At 31.7% G+C, this 17,159-nt stretch overlaps 2 protein-coding genes across 4 annotated transcripts; one reads left to right on the top strand and one right to left on the bottom strand.

Annotated features, from left to right (window-relative positions):
• Positions 1-1,061: 1,061 nt before the first annotated feature.
• LOC145966218 (sesquipedalian-1) lies at positions 1,062-3,732 on the top strand. The gene is made up of 2 exons (XM_083090156.1): positions 1,062-2,064; positions 2,136-3,732. The coding sequence occupies exons 1-2, from the start codon at positions 1,771-1,773 to the stop codon at positions 2,487-2,489; spliced, it is 648 nt and encodes a 215-aa protein (XP_082946282.1). The 5' UTR covers positions 1,062-1,770; the 3' UTR covers positions 2,490-3,732.
• Hob (bridge-like lipid transfer protein family member hobbit) lies at positions 3,671-17,077 on the bottom strand. 3 transcript variants are annotated; one of them, XM_083090138.1, is made up of 15 exons: positions 16,846-17,077; positions 16,639-16,765; positions 16,385-16,576; positions 11,765-12,016; positions 11,434-11,598; positions 11,117-11,329; positions 10,768-11,035; positions 10,461-10,683; positions 10,259-10,377; positions 9,876-10,196; positions 6,303-8,840; positions 5,942-6,186; positions 4,821-5,877; positions 4,126-4,343; positions 3,671-4,033 (listed from the first exon to the last, which is right to left on the bottom strand). In XM_083090138.1, exons 1-15 carry the CDS (start codon positions 16,902-16,904, stop codon positions 3,749-3,751), a joined length of 6,282 nt encoding a protein of 2,093 aa, XP_082946264.1. In that variant the 5' UTR covers positions 16,905-17,077; the 3' UTR covers positions 3,671-3,748. The 3 variants fall into 3 exon arrangements, with proteins under 3 accessions (XP_082946264.1, XP_082946265.1, XP_082946266.1); XM_083090139.1 differs by lacking the exons at positions 16,385-16,576; positions 16,639-16,765; positions 16,846-17,077 and adding an exon at positions 12,240-12,950; XM_083090140.1 differs by lacking the exons at positions 11,765-12,016; positions 16,385-16,576; positions 16,639-16,765; positions 16,846-17,077 and having other exon boundaries at positions 11,117-11,310; positions 11,434-11,555.
• Positions 17,078-17,159: the final 82 nt, after the last annotated feature.

Here is a 17,159-nt window from a genome sequence, read left to right as displayed (position 1 = left end):
TAATAAAAACGGATATCATTATCATATATTATACGTTTGTATAAAAACCATAAAAATTAAAACGTTTATCTGATATACTTAGGCCCAGTTCCACAACTCGAGTTAACCCGAGTTTAATACGTTAAACTGGGTCCTGATTGGTCCATTCGCCACTTAAACTCAGGTTAACTGGATTGTGGAACTGGGTATTATACCACATTTATACTAACTTTACGTTTAATAAATGTTTAATATTCCATCATGTGTTTATTGGGTAAATCTATCACATTTAGACCTCCCGTAAATACTTGATTTAAACGTATAATATACCATCATGTGTTTATTGGGTAATAGTAACATTTTCTTAACATTTAAAAGAAGTCATTTTGCAGTACTCTTTTAGATGACATTTATAAGAAGTCATGCTACAGTATTCTTTTAGATGTCATGTATATGAAGTCTTTTTTTCCTCTAAAATCGACGCATTAGAGGACTTACTGATATCATTATGTTATCATTCAGATGGCGTTTTCAGACGTCCAACTCTTAAACCTTAGTACTTTTAGAACTCTTTTTGATAACTTATTGCTCACTGGGCTGGAAATGGTCTATAATTGTCTTTCTTCTAAGATCGTTTTAGTAAATAAAATTCAATTTATTGAATTTTATATAATTTATCTTTTCTGTTTTCTATCGAGAATAATATTCACGAGAAAATATCCTACACACGTATATTACACAAACTTATTTCATTAATAGCTCTCATTAATAGCATCTCATTAATATTGATATTTATAATATGTACTTGAATGTGGAAAAGAAATCGCGCAGCTAACAAAGTATATTTTAATTACGTCTATATGCGGGATGTTATTTCTGAGCTATAAATTGTGGATGTAGCACGGACATGAACCAAAACCGACTGTTTTATCGGCACCTAAAAGTGGATGTGGCCATGTAGTTCCAGGCGGCGTAAAATGGATGCACGCGCCGCTAGTGTACGACGTAGAAAAAGCGTCCCATGAAAAATGGCAGCGTGGCCCCTCTCAGGCTTCTCTCTGCTGGTAGTAATTTCGGAACACGGCCATGGAAGACCACTTGTTCCAGCGCCATATGTGCGCAGAACGAGTCGAAATTTGGTCTGTTTGACGAGCACACCTCGCAAACCTTGTTACTTATTCCACCATGCCTCTTGCCTAACATTGTGAAAGGGCCTTTAGTTTGCCCTCGTTTGCAAGTTTGCATTAGTTCAGTTCAGTGCAGTGCAGCATGAACTTTGTGCAGCAATAAAGAACAAACCTTTGGTATGATCATATATATATGTATGGGTGTGTGTACACATACATACATACATCATCATCATATATACACACATACATATAACATACATACATACATACATCATATGTGAATAGACATTTTTAATATTTTAATCAAATTTTTGCATATAATTTTGAAATAAAAGAATTATTATATAATATAATTATATAATATAATTTTACATACAATATTATAATTCTACAAATAATGTAATGCTTATTGTAATGTATGAATATCACAGTATTTATATTAATAAAATATTAAGACTTACAATGTTTTTATGCTTTACATAAGTAGCATGTAAAGTATAAATATAAAAAAAGAAAAAGTGTGTGTGCATTTGTACAGTATCTGAAAAATTTATCGAGCTGTGGATCTACTAATAAATTTAATATTTATTCGACTATTTTATATTGTGGAATTGTATTGCGAATTTAGTAGAAATTGCATGAAAATTTATTGCTAAACGTCATGAAAATCAATGAGAAAAACATGGTAGCATTTGCTACATCTGCAACACCAATAGATCGTGAAGGCTGGTTGAATAAACGTGGTGAAATGAATCGCGGATATCAAAGACGATGGTTTGTTCTTAAAGGAAATATATTATTCTACTTTGATCGACGTGGTGACAAAGAACCAATGGGCATGATTGTGCTCGAAGGATGTACAATTGAATTAGCAGAAGATGAAGAGCAATTTGGCTTCAAAATAGTCTTTCATGGTTTAAATAATAGAAGCTATGTTCTAGCAGCAGAATCTCAGGTGAATATATGTTGTTAATATGCTATATTTGTGTTTATATTTTATGCTTCATCTTTAATAATAACATCTAGGAATCTATGGAGCAATGGATGAAAGCATTAGCTTGCGCTAGTTATGATTATATGAAACTTATGGTGACAGAACTACAACGTCAGTTGGATGCTGTAGAAGAAGAAACAACATCTGTACCAATGCAACATTCTCCTAAAGCTCCACCAAGACAACGACATAATCCATTCAATAAATCAGACTATCATTATCGTTCTCAAAGTGTCAGATCAGCACCTGGTAGGACAGAGAATATACCCAGAACTAAAATAACTTTTCGTGAACTTCATACAGCATATGGTAGGCGAATTCTGGCAGATTTGAATGCATGGAGACATGCAAGGAAAAATATAGAAGCACCTCTAATAACTCTATAATTTTGTACATGTAAATATTTGAAATGTGTATGAACTTAAACAACGAACTATGAGAACTATCTGTTCAAATAATCTGTACATCAATAGATGAAGAATTTTTTTAGTGCGCACACATGAGTGATACACATATATAGAGAGAAAAAAGAGAGAGAACTTCAAAACTTCTACTTCAAATTATATAGCTAATCCTTCTATTCATTAAAAAAATATAATTTAAAATAAAAGTTGTATTTTAAACAAACATTTTTTAATACTCATTGATTTCTGCCTCAACATATTATGATTTCAAAAACAGTATAATTCTTAATAGTCTTATTAATTAAAAATTTATGCATATATATATATATTTATATATATATGTGTGTGAAATTGTTACTTTGACTAAAATAAATTTTACAACAGGTATTTACAATTCTTTACTTTTAATGTTATACAAAAAATTTCTATAAGAGGCTTTAAATTTATTTTGAATTGTTATTATCATACTTTTTTCAGTAATACAATTATCATAATAAGATTATTTTCAACAACAAAGATAGTAAAAAAATAGAAAAATAGTTATAAAATGACAAAAAAGGAATTGCAAACTCTTACACATTTTTCCAGAATTTTTTTTTATACTAGTGTCACAATTTTCTTGTCGTTTTAATTGCAGTCTAGAAAAAATAGAAATTAAAATCTTCATAATATTTTTTAATATTTCAGGAAAAAAAATACACACACACACACACACACACACATATATATATATATATACAGTGTTTCTTAATAAGTGCAAAAAATTTTAGATGATTCTTTGTCGAAAACTAAGGGGAGGTTTTCATATAAACATATACTCCTACATCCTTCCCTGTGGTGTTACATTCCTCCAAAAATGGGGGGTAAAAATTAGGTTTTTATTTTTTTCTCAAATTTGGAACAAGTTAAAGAAATGAAATTAGGTGGATATTTTCTACTAGTAAAAAGGTTATTTATTAATATTTTTTTCAGCCTCCTGTATTGTTATAAGGGGATGAAACTAGCAACCCTTATTCAATTTTTTATTAGAACTTTTTAATGTTTATATGAAAAACCCCTCTTAATTTTCGCATTTATTAAGAAACACCGTGTGTGTGTGTGTGTGCGCGCGCGCACTAAAAATTATTTTCATTTATGCAATTTATTTGTACAAGAAACAAATATAAGTTTGTATGTAACATTTATTACAGTGCCATTAATAAATAAATTACTATAGTACATGTAAGCTATATATATACAAATTACTTAAATTTAAATACATTTTTTTTTCTTGCGTCTCCAGGAAGATGCCTAGTACCTAATAAAAGTCGAGCTTTATCCTCTTCTTGCGGCACAGATTCCTCTGGCGGCCCTCTCGGTTTTATCTGCAATTTTTGTTTGATGGCTTGACTTAGTATTACACGCCTGGAATCGCTTTTCATAGCTAGCAACAAATCTAGCCATGTCCATGTCACGTTATGATACTCTAAAGTTGGTATAACTAATGCAAAATCACGCACATCCTCAAGATTTTTTTCCTTGTTTCCCTGTAAGAATGAAATTCAATAAGCTTAACAAATAATTTACATTAAAGCAAGAAAAAAAAATGTTTCTTTTTAACTTATTAACACATTGTTACCTTATATGATACACGTACAGGTACTTCTGGTATCTTAATGTATATGAATAATTTGTTTTTATCTGCCCTTTCTTTCATTTTCTCCACATCGTCTCTCCTTTCGATAGGAACATAGAAAGACGAATCACGTTGTGGCGCTGGCGTTTCCTCTATGCCTTCCGGATCTCTCTCGGGAAAACAAAACTTGAGCATAGTATTAAAGAATTTTTTTGTCAAACCTAAACAAAAAATAAAACAATTTCATAAATTAAGCCAAATAAGAATGATTTATAAAAATGACTTATAAAATTAAAAAAGATCTAAATTAGAACAATTAAGATACAAAACAGAATATTGCATGCTTAAACTGTTAAATATGAAAATTCTCAGAAATATTTCAATTTTTAAGTTATCGTTAACTTTCATGCACAGAAAAAGGAATATGTAAAAAATAAGAATTTACAATAAAGATAATAATGCAAAGCACGCCAAAAATCAAAAGTGAAATGAAGAAAATAAATTCTGTCCGCTCCAATTGGGCAAGGAGGACATTCAAATGATTTATAAAAATTAAATTATATATAGGATAGGCAATAAAATAAATAGAGCTAAAAGAATGAAAATAAAACGGTAATTAAATAAAATAAAAAAGACAACAAGAAATAATACATAACAATACATAAAATAAAACTACATAATATCGAGTTATATTTTACCTATCGTAAGAGGCACCACATTGATCTCAAAATGTTCTTTCACAGATATCCCCGCTACTGGCGCTTTTTCTCTACAGAAGACTCGAAGAGCTCTTTGCCGATCTACAGGCATATTACTCTGTAACTCCGTAGGTACAAGTACCTCTGTATAAGTTTGATTTGGTAATAAATTCGTCATTCGGACGTATCCCAATTCCAACAAGTGTTCTACCGAGTCGTCAGTTTTGCTAGTTTTTGTATAAAGGAAATTAGTCAAGATAAGGTCGGCAATACCCAGCTGACCATCTGCGTCCGTCAGTCTCCATTGTGCATGTTTAAAGCAAATTTCAGCCACTCTAGCTACTGCAGCCGGTTTGTCCTTTAGCGTAGCCGACGCGGCCGCCGGTGCAGTAGTCTCTTTATAACAATTTAACATGACGTCCAATTCTTCCGCCTTGGCGCCAAGTTGCTCCTTACATTCAAAAACATTTGCTTCTAAACGTTCCATTTCCGTCAATAATTCTGGGCTCGATTCGTCGACTAGTGCCTTCTGTACTAAATAGGTCTCACGTTCCAAGCGCCTCAATTTCGCTACTAAACCGCGCACTGTGTTCTGTAATTGCTGTATTGGTCTTTTCTGATCCTCGACAGAATGCAATTGTAATTGAAATCTCATCCTCTGCAATCTCTCTGAAGCTTCCTTTCGTCTTGGCTCCACGTACAGTAATAAGTTATTAACTATGTCCAAAATCATTGCATATTGCAACGAATTGGTGCATACATCCAAATCATGATGCATCAATGTGAATGCATCAGCTGCAGTTAAATCTTTTCTTTCCCATGGACTAACTTCTTCTCTTGGTGGAGGTGGTACTTGGTCCACACAGCCTACGTCTAATGTTTGACCATAACCGACATAGAAGAACTCGCATTTACATCGAGATACTATACGTTGTAATTGATGTTGAAGACCGCCACCCCCTCCTACTGTTTGACTAACTACTCCACCGACGCTCTGACCAGATCCCACTAGAGCCGGGACATCTGGCAAACCTACTATGATGGTGGAATCTTTCTCCTAAAATGTGATACATGTGAAATAATTTCTGCTATATATATTTCTCATATATTTTGAGGTATACCTGTATATTATCCAATGTCAACCACATAATATTATCATCGATATTGTCATCGATATTCGCGCTTACAGTAGCATAGTATTGCATACATTCTAACGAACCGACCCAGGTTGTTTTTGAGACGAGAGATCGTTCCTTCCAAACTGGATGATGGACTCTTTGCAGTATCTCCGCTTTAGCCGCCGATAGAATAACATAGCCGCGAGTCTCAATGCCTTTCAATAGTACTTGGCTATTCACCAAAGCGACTAAAAAAATTTATTTATTAAGTTATCTTTTGCATTAGTAAAATAAAGATACAAGTCTTCACTTGATACGAATCGTTTTGTAGTATTTACGAATAAATAAGGCAAGAAATATATACTTAGCCAGTTTTTGTGCAAGACATCATCTTGATGGCACGCCGCTAATCCGCGTAGTTGTTGTCCTCTAGTCTGCACTGATAGATCATCACTAAAAGCCACAGGTTTATTCACAGCCTCTGCTATTAATCTCTGTAGCATTCCTACCACCTCGCCTTGCTGTGGCTTTACAGAAGTGGACGGTGTTACTTGTGTGGGTGTGCTCTGTTGATCGACTACGGTTGATCTGGTGGCACGGTTCTTATGAGGTGTTGAACTGTTGTCCCTATGGAAACCTTTGAGTGCTGCGGTGGACAAATTTTTCTTGAGTTGCTGAGTCTTGATAAAGGAGTCAAAGAGTGCGAACGCAACATCGCGATTAGTCTTCGTCCAGGCGCCTCGCAGATCGTGTACAACCAATCGATGAATCGGTGTGTCACCGCTTACACCGGTAACCATTGCCTCTCTCCCGTAGCTGACGCGTGCTACGCTCAAGCAGTAACACTTCTCAACCGGCTGACGTAACGATGCACTCTCTACTTCATCTTCCTGTAGCGCACTTTTTAGCCAAATCTCGGCATCGCTCAATTCACAATTCATATATACAATAGACCATTCTGCTCGTGGGCGATGGATTAATAAGTCATCAATTGGATGCAATGCTAGATTATGCTCCGAACTGCAGGCTACTCTACCACCGGTCACTTCGAAACCGCGTTGCATGGCAAATGACATCCAATAATTGACATGGAAACGATGGAAAGCTAAAGTCAGCCGAACTTTTCTGTAGTGCCTGCTGAGTTGTTTCTTTCTAGGCCTGATGTTTTTGAACAATGGACCTTTTCTCGTAGGTCTTGTTGCGCCTGATAATATTAATTTTAGATTCTCGAACCATCTCAGCGTACTACCGTAGAGTAATGCTGTTGGCGCGCTGGCCAGCGTAGGTGATTCAGTTGGCTTGGTCTCGAGAGAGAGACTGACATTAAGATTCTGAGAGCGAAACGCTCTGAACGAGTCGTGTTCTTGATTGCTTGAATACTCCGGTAATCGATCTGGAGCGCAAGGTATAGCAGCGTGATGATCACGCGGATCGCCTAAGCATACCCATGCTAATTTGATACTCAATCTGACATTAGGTAGATGTAATAATCGGCAATCGTCATATTTACTAGCTGTACGCACGTATACATCAAGATCTCCTTTGATGATGATTTTCCCCTGCGTCCAGTCAAGCTCTAGTCCAGTCCATGTGAGTTCCATTTCTTCTGTAGTGTTATATGGATCCAAAGAACCATGCAGCAATATTGTCAATTGTTTCACGCAAAGAGTCAATCTTCCATGAAAGGCTAGTCGCATTTTATCCCAGAATGGTAATGGTGGGCTTGGGTCTCTTGATGGATGAAGAATTTTCTCAAAGCTAAGATTGCATTGAGCTATCACTGGTTCCCAGCATGGCCCAAACGCGTATCTAAATTTGTCGATGTCCCAATTGAGATCGTGATAATACTTTAAAGATGTCATTCCCCTTTCTACCACAATATCTTCCCACGGTGCACCGATTTCAATTCTGACGGTTCTCTTAGCTCTCGATGGCGCGAGAGCTTCCGCTCCGGCTAACTTACCCCACACATTTAGACATTCCACTAGAAGCAGTGGCTGTGGGAAATCGCGAAGCTGAAGTTTCCATTCCGCACATTTTAGACTAATTCCTCGGATCCATAATGTACTAAATTCTAAACCATCTTCAGGCCAAGGTGTTTCCGGATCCATCTCTTTAAGAGTTTTTATTTGTCTTTCTATGCTGTTTATGGAAGGATCAGCTAAAGCAAATATTTCCAGATCCAACATAGTCCACGCAAATAATCGAGTCCTTGCGGGTCCTGTTCGTTGCATTTGCTTCCATCTTTGCACATAGATTTCTGCATTTTTCTTATTTAAGCTGGTATATAATTCCTCGACTTTACCTTGGGGAAGCAATAAGTGCGCACGGCAGAGTTCTTGTACTTTAGCATCCAACATCGCTTGTCGTTTCAAGCTCTCCTTATATTCATCTTCTAATAATTCGTAATTGTCACGCAAGCGTACTTCAAATGGATCGTCACTAAGTTCGAATGTCCACTCCTTGATCTTGATGATCAAATCACAGGGTAAAGATTCCTGTTTAGACGTATTCGAGGAATGAATCTCTTTTAGCCATTTTCTGATGCTAAATAATTCATTCTGTATCGCATTTGTAAATTGATGTTCATACGGAAAACGGATTTTAATAGAGTCAATGTTTAACGCCCAGCATTCGTTCCAACTCAATATGAAACCTTCGTTGCTTTGTCTTTCTGCTCGTACTTCTGCATTATTAAGTACTCTGATTAACTCGAAACCTTCGATCATAATTACATCAGCAATATCTAAGGTAACTCGAATGTAGGTGAGTTTCCATTCGCCTTGTGACCAGCGTAATTGATCAGATGTTAGTATCAAAAAATGTTTAGTAGAAATGTCTATAGAAATAGTAATTCCACCTGTGGCTAGTAAATCCAGAACACGTTTCTTTCTATGCACTTCTAAAAATGAAATAAAAATCATTATATTTTATACACTTAAATACAGGATGTTGACTAAAATTAATTAATAATTTGCAATCAAATTTGGTAAATATGCTTCTACAAAAAAAAAGAAAAAATGTATTTTTTTCTTCGGCACATTTGAGACACTCTTGATCATTGATTAAAAAATTTAAAATTTAAACCAATGAATCAGAAGAGTTAGATGAAATTCTTCATAACTAATATCAAATACTCCAGTATCAAATTTGACAACTCATCAATATGCAAAACATTGTTGAGAAATAATCCGTTGAACAAGTGGAAATACAGTTTTAGAACTGTATTCTATTTTATCAAAAATATTTTTTATTATATTATAGTTATTTCAAAAATTATAAATAAAAATACAAAAGACTTGAAAAAATGATTGCAAAAAAATTGAACTATAATCTTTTTATATATCCATGTTATTATTTTCATATAATGTTAAAGATAAATATTTTTTCACAATTTGAAACGCCAACATAATATTTCATGAATAAGAATTTATACACACACATGTGTGTGTATAAATTCTTATTCATAAAATATTATGTTGGCGTTTCAAATTGTGAAAAAATATTTATCTTTAACATTATATGAAAATAATAACATGGATATATAAAAAGATTATAGTTCAATTTTTTTGCAATCATTTTTTCAAGTTTTTTGTATTTTTATTTATATACATATATATTGTACATGTATGCATGTGTGTGTGTGTATCCAATTTTAAATAAAGCATTGATATTTCTTGAAAATCAAGATTTCCATTAAAAAATGTTTCATATAAAATTTTAGATTTACAAAATTGTATTCTGTGATTTCGAGAGGAACATAATACCACTCATTTGATCTTGGATAAGATTATTTCAAGATTATTTCCATTTTTTAAAATGAAATCTTAATTTATTTATAAATCGATTCCTCACAATATTTTACATAAAAAAATTATAAGAATAAGATGGCCAATAAATGAATATATATATAATTTAGGAGATATTTTATACTTACCTTCGATACGAGTTGCGCTAATTTCTTTCATAACAATAGATCTGAAATCTTTAGACTCCATCCAGACTTGCAATAAACGAAGATGTAAATTGGGAGTCCATGCTAGATTAGTGCCATCAAGACTAATGTTTACAACATCAGAATTAATTGCAGTTTTGCACTTTCGGATTGCTAAAAATGGATGAGTTAAAGTTTGCGCATGTTGACACATAATCGGCTCATTCCTATTGAGAGTTATTGCGCTCATGCCTTCTGCTACACCTACGAATCGCTTTGCGTTTTGTTCCAAAGTAGCTATGTCTAAACGGGTCATTATCGACACTAAAACAAATGTACATAATGTAAAGAAAATCTTTAAGAATTATATACTATTATATACTTACGCTTATTTTCTGCAATAAAGAATAAATTACAATTTGTTATTTTAAGATTCAATTGGATAGGATTACATGATATTGTAACTTTTTTTTCCACCACTGGTTGTTGATATTTTTTGTAGCACCTATAATTATTTTTATGATTATTTTTATCTGTGTCATATTTTCCTTTTTAAGTAATTAATATTACATAATATTTTATTATTACTTGTAAGCTTGTTCAAGAAATTTTGCAAGTTCTAAACTCCACTCGGTTATAAGAGCATCAACTGCAATTCCTATAGCATTATTACGGGTTGTTGCTAGCAATACTCCTATAGAAAGTGGACTCCCCCATTGATGAGACATTTCAGAGATGTTGCTATTGGCGCCATTCAAAGTACAATACAGAGACTCTAAGACTAATTCTGTATTCAAATTTTCAGTTTTATCTGTCAAAGACATAGAACACATAATATTACATTGCAGGAATTAATATTTTAATTCATATTTAATAAAAAATAAGTATAGTGCACCTGCAGATAAATTCAATGAAAATTTCATGTGTGTGACACTACAAGATGCTTCTTGTACATCTGGTAATTTTATATTCAATGAAGAATCATATAACTCAGTATTTAATGTTATTTCAAAATTTGGTAACCTATTTTTCAATGATATATTGCTAACAGGTTTTGAAATGTCATTCTGATTATTATACAGCAATAATTCCCAATCTTTATGGTCATACATTATTGAAAGAGTATTCAGTTGTATAGCAATAAATAAGATATTTTCTTCTAGCTAAATATAAAATTGAATAAGCATAATTTAATTATACATTCTCGCTTAATTTACTTTGATTAATATACTTTTAATTTTTACCTTTGTATCAATTGTCATTGAATGCAGAGTTAAAATGGGAAATTTTCCACGTATGCACAAACCATCTAAATTTACAGTAAAATTTAATTGTGTTCTATTAGCTTGAAACTTTGCATGAACTTGAAGACTTCTTAAGGTACCTTCCAAACCCATCATGTTACTATCCTCCCTACCAGCTATTATTAATGAATTGCCTATTTTCAATGTAAAGTCCTAAAAATATTATTAATATCTTTCTAGCAATACATTTTGTTACAATAAGAGTAATTACATTTATATCTATCATTATTATTTATCCACAATTCTTATTTACTTACTTTGGGCAAAATAGGTGCTAATCTAGTCATTAAATTATCAGAAGAATTATCTTTTACATTATTGCAAGTATAAGTTGCAGTATTTAATGTTCTTCTATCTCTTAAGAACTGAAGGAGACCTGTACCACCAGATCCTTCAGTTTGAATTATTCCAATACATAATGTCTATAAATCAAATCCTATATAATTTTTTTAGAACATCAATAATCAAAGAAAGCTTATTAAAAATCATCATATACATTATCATTAGATATAAAATACATTTTATGTGTTAAGAGGTTATACTTTTTATATAAATTAAAGTATTGAGACAACTGTTGATATAATCTACCTCGACTGAAAGTTCTCCTTGAGCTTTAAAAGTAGCTTCAATTGTTCCAGCAAATGTTATTTGTGAGAGACACGCATCAGAAGCATGTTGCAGTAATTTCATTGTACCACCAACAATGGTAGCAGATGCTAAAAGTGTGTATGCACCATGTACAATACTGGCATCCAAGCTTAAGCTTTCTGCATTCCCATTAGCTAACCAGCCATTGCCGAGAACAAGTAAACTTATATTCTCCACATATACAGCCATAAACTAAAATAGAAATGAACAATGACCATATATTTCATATAATAAGTATCCCAATGAACTGTTATAAATACTGTTATAAAACACTGTTAATGTTACATAAAAACAATAAAACAAAATGTTACAAATAATATATATAATAATATATATATTATTGAGATAAGTTATTAATTAATTATAATTTAACACATTCATAAATGTAACATATATATGTTATATCATTACTAACATTAAATATATATATATATATACACAGTTACGCCCGGGGCGAGGACTTCGATATATATCGAGGACGCGCACTAAGGAAATCGGCCGTCGCGGACCGCGTCAAATGAATAAACACTTTTAAGGATAACGAGAAACTTTAATGAACAACACAGCAACACAGAACACAGACAATAACAGAATAAGAACACAACGGATTGGCTCGTATGTAAAAACGCGTCCGGATAGCTTGACAGCTATTTTCCGACCCAGCTGTTCTTCTCCTATAAACAACCCTTGACAACCAGATGTTCATCGTTTGCGATGCCGATTTGACGATCACGAACATCAGGGACGTAATAATATATATGTTAAATCATCGTAATTATACTTTATATAGTATTCGTTCATCCAGAATATTGGTCATATATAGAATTGATAAATAAATAAAATAAATTATATAAAATTCCATATTTAATTTATATAGTTATTTTTTGCTTTAAATAGGCAGTAATTTCTCAATTATCTGCACAATTTCAAACAAACACTTTTTTAATTTAATTCTATTAGAAATTAAATTAATAAAAAAAAAGATATATTTTGAATTTTGTTAGTATTGATATTCTTTTATAGGCTTTATATCAATTTCACAATGAAAATATTGCATATGAGTTAATTAAATCTAAGCCAAGAAACATGTACATGGGCCTGTTCTTTTTAGCTGCACTACTGCACTAGTGCAATTAGTTAGAGTGAAAGAAAGTATGTTTGTCTCTTTCTAACTTATTGCACTAGTGCAGCAGTGCAGCTAAAAAGAACAGACCCTATGATATTGGGTCTGTTCTTTTTAGCTGCACTGCTGCACTAGTGCAATAAGTTAGAAAGAGACAAACATACTTTCTTTCACTCTAACTAATTGCACTAGTGCAGTAGTGCAGCTAAAAAGAACAGGCCCATTGTTACAATGGCCACATTCAGCGGACTCAACAGTTGGGCAACATTACTAGATTTTCCGATGTAATTCGACGCTAATTGGTCGGACCTGAAAGTAGAAACCAATCATATTCGATTGCTACTTAGCGGTTCAGTCCGCTGAATACGGCCAATAATACTGTTACTGCTGTATTATTATTACTACTGTTGCAAAATAATATATATATTACAATTTTGTATTATATAGGTAACTTGCATTATATTATTTGTTAATTCTATATTATAATATAATAAACAATGTTTAATATATGGTTTTTCATAATATAGAAAATTAAAATTCTAACTTTTTATATAAATATATTCTATATAAAAATGTGTGTATACACATACATGCATATATATATATATATATATATATATATATATATATATATATATATATATATATATATATATATATATATATATATATATACAGGGTGTTTCATTTTAATCCGACCAGTCGAATATCTCGAAAACCAAGCCCGGGAGAGAAGAATATTTCAGAAAAAAGTTGTTTGGTTTCGAGGGGGCCATAAGATGGTGACAATGATTTGATCTTGAACAGTCATTTGAAGGTCACATAAAGGTCACCTTAAATTTCTTAAATGGAATACCCTATATATTTTTGCACATTCTTGTAGCTGACATCGAGAGCTTTCCAAAACACTATAATTAAGTACCTTTTCGTTAAGTACTTTTTGAGTTATGAGGCTTGAAATAATTTCTTAATTCTACATAAACCGTAAAATATCTAGTAAAATATTCATTTTTCGATTATCTTACCTTAATACTTTTACGTACAAAATAATGAGAGGAATCAATTGGTGTAAAGAAAACACATAGTTGTTTTGAAGAAAAAATATGTAATTTGCAATTAACAATTCCATATTTTTTCTTAAAAACAACTATGTGTTTTTTTTACACCAATTGATTCCTCTCATTATTTTGTACATAAAAGTATTAAGGTAAGATAATCGAAAAGTGAATATTTTACAATATATTTTACGGTTTATGTAAAATTAAGAAATTATTTCAACCCTCATAACTCAAAAAGTACTTAACGAAAAGGTACTTAATGATAGTGTTTTGGAAAGCTCTCGAGATAAGCTACAAGAGTGTGCAAAAATATATAGGGTGTTCCATTTAAAAAAATTGAAGTGACCTTCACGTGACCTTCAAATGACTCTTCAAGGTCAAACCAATGATACCATCTTATGGCCCCCTCGAAACCAAACAACTTTTGTCTGAAATATTTTTCTCTCCCGGGCTTGGTTTTCGAGATATTCGACTGGTCGGATTAAAATGAAACACCCTGTATATATACAGGGTTTTTGAAAAGTTCGGAAACGGTCGAATATCTAAAAAATAAAGCATTTTAGAGAAACATGTTTCAAATAAAAGTTGTTTGGTTTAAAGAAAGCTATACAATGGTGGCAATGGTTTGACCTTGAATAGTCGCTGGAAGGTCACATGAAAGTCACCTTAAATTTTTCAAATGGAACACCCTATATATTTTTGCACATTCTTGTAGCTCACCTCGGGAGCATTCCAAAACACTATAATTAAGTTAGTTTTCATTAAGTACTTTCCGAGTTATGAGGCTTGAAATAATTTCTTAATTTTACATAAACCGTAAAATATCTTGTAAAATATTCATTTTTCGATTATCTTACCTTAATACTTTTACGTACAAAATAATGAGAGGAATCAATTGGTGTAAAAAAAACACATAATTGTTTCGAAAAAAAAAATGTAATTTGCAATTAACAATTACATTTTTTTTTTCGAAACAATTATGTGTTTTCTTTACACCAATTGATTCCTCTCATTATTTTGTACGTAAAAGTATTAAGGTAAGATAATCGAAAAATGAATATTTTACAAGATATTTTACGGTTTATGTAAAATTAAGAAATTATTTCAAGCCTCATAACTCGGAAAGTACTTAATGAAAACTAACTTAATTATAGTGTTTTGGAAAGCTCCCGAGATGAGCTACAAGAATGTGCAAAAATATATAGGATGTTCCATTTGAAAAATTCAAGGTAACCTTCATGTGACCTTCCAGCGACTATTCAAGGTCAAACCATTGCCACCATTGTATAGCTCTCTTTAGACCAAACAACTTTTATTTGAAACATTTTTCTCTAAAATGCTTTATTTTTTAGATATTCGACCGTTTCTGGACTTTTCGAAAACCCTGTATATACACACAGAGTGTGTATATTATTCATTTTAATATTAACAGGCAAATATTTTGAAGAATATGCGAGATACGAAAAAATGTTTCAGACAAAAGTTATATGGTTTTAAAGGAGACATAAGATGGTGTCATTAATTTGACCTTAAATTGTTACTTGAAGGTCACCCTCAATTTTTTAAACGGAACCTCCTATTTTTTATTACATATTCTTGTAGCTTATCTCGAGAGCTTTCCAAAACACTATAATTAAGTTAGTTTTCAGTACTTTCCGAAATACTTTTCAATACTTTTCAGTACTTTCATTTAAGTACTTTCCGAATTATAAGACTTGAAATCGTTTCTTAATTTTACATAAACCGTAAAATATTTTGTAAAATATTTTTTTCGATTACCTCACCTTAATACTTTTATGTACAAAATAATGAGAAGAATCAATTGGTGTAAAGAAAACACATAGTTATTTTTAAGAAAAAATATGTAATTGTTAATTGCAATTTACATATTTTTTTTTCGAAACACCTATGTGTTTTCTTTACACCAATTAATTCCTCTCATTATTTTGTACATAAAAGTATTAAGGTAAGATAATCGAAAAATGAATATTTTACAAGATATTTTACGGTTTATGTAAAATTAAGAAACGATTTCAAGCCTCATAACTCGGAAAGCACTTAATAAAAACTTAATTATAGTGTTTTGGAAAGCTCTCGAGATAAGCTACAAGAATATGTAATAAAAAATAGGCGATTCCATTTAAAAAATTGAGGGTGGCCTTCAAGTAACTATTTAAGGTCAAATTAATGACACCATCTTATGTCTCCTTTAAAACCATATAACTTTTGTCTGAAACATTTTTTCGTATCTCGCATATTTTTCAAAATATTTGTCTGTTAAGGTTAAAATGAATCACCCTATATGTATATATATATATATATATATATATATATATATATATATATATATATATATATATATTCTGTATAAATAAATACCTGCACAGATTTGATTATTATTGGAGGTATCTTCTTATTTCTAAAATCTAATAGTTCGCCAGATTGTTTTATCTTACAAGTTGGATGAACTGGAACATCTTTATTTATTCTAACATCTTTCATAACAACAGCTAATAATTTTGCTACATCACTGCTAAAGAAGCTGCTGCGTATGCGTATTTCTTCAACTTGCTAAAATTAATTATTATATTGTTATATTATATCTTAGTACTATAATGATTTGAATAACTCACCAATGTGAAGCCATTTTTAGTTATATTGACATCACGAAGTCTAAAATAAGGTAAAGAAATATGGCCTACTTGTAAGTGGATTTTATAACAACGTTTCACTATCCATGCTAATAATTTTGGTACTATCCTATTAAATAAAAAATTATGTAATATAATGATATATTTTTCTTTGCAGTGACATTATTTTGTATAAATTTCAATACTTACCGAGTAAAAAAACAATATAATATTAAAAAAATTATGCAAAACGCAAGTAATCCAGTCATATTCTTGACATGTAATTAAAAATGTTATATTTTCGAAATAAAAATATATCAAATATGACAGTATATGTAATTAGTACTTTTTTATATTACATTACTGTTTTTCTCAAGCTATTCAAGACGCAACACAATACATAACAGTACGATTGAGGCTATGTTCCGATATAAACTGCCAGTACCATAGGCCGCATTCTCAGCAGGGGATCGATTGTGGCTGTGTTCCAAAATTCACTGCCAGTACTGAAAATCTATAGGGTG

Source organism: Camponotus vicinus, unplaced genomic scaffold (genome assembly GCF_025532165.1).
Source record: "Camponotus vicinus isolate PSW18456_S1 unplaced genomic scaffold, iyCamVici1.0 SCAF_2, whole genome shotgun sequence".
NCBI lineage: Eukaryota > Metazoa > Arthropoda > Insecta > Hymenoptera > Formicidae > Camponotus > Camponotus vicinus.
The sequence above is the reverse complement of the archived record's forward strand: the minus strand, read 5'-3'. Positions and strand labels throughout refer to the sequence as shown.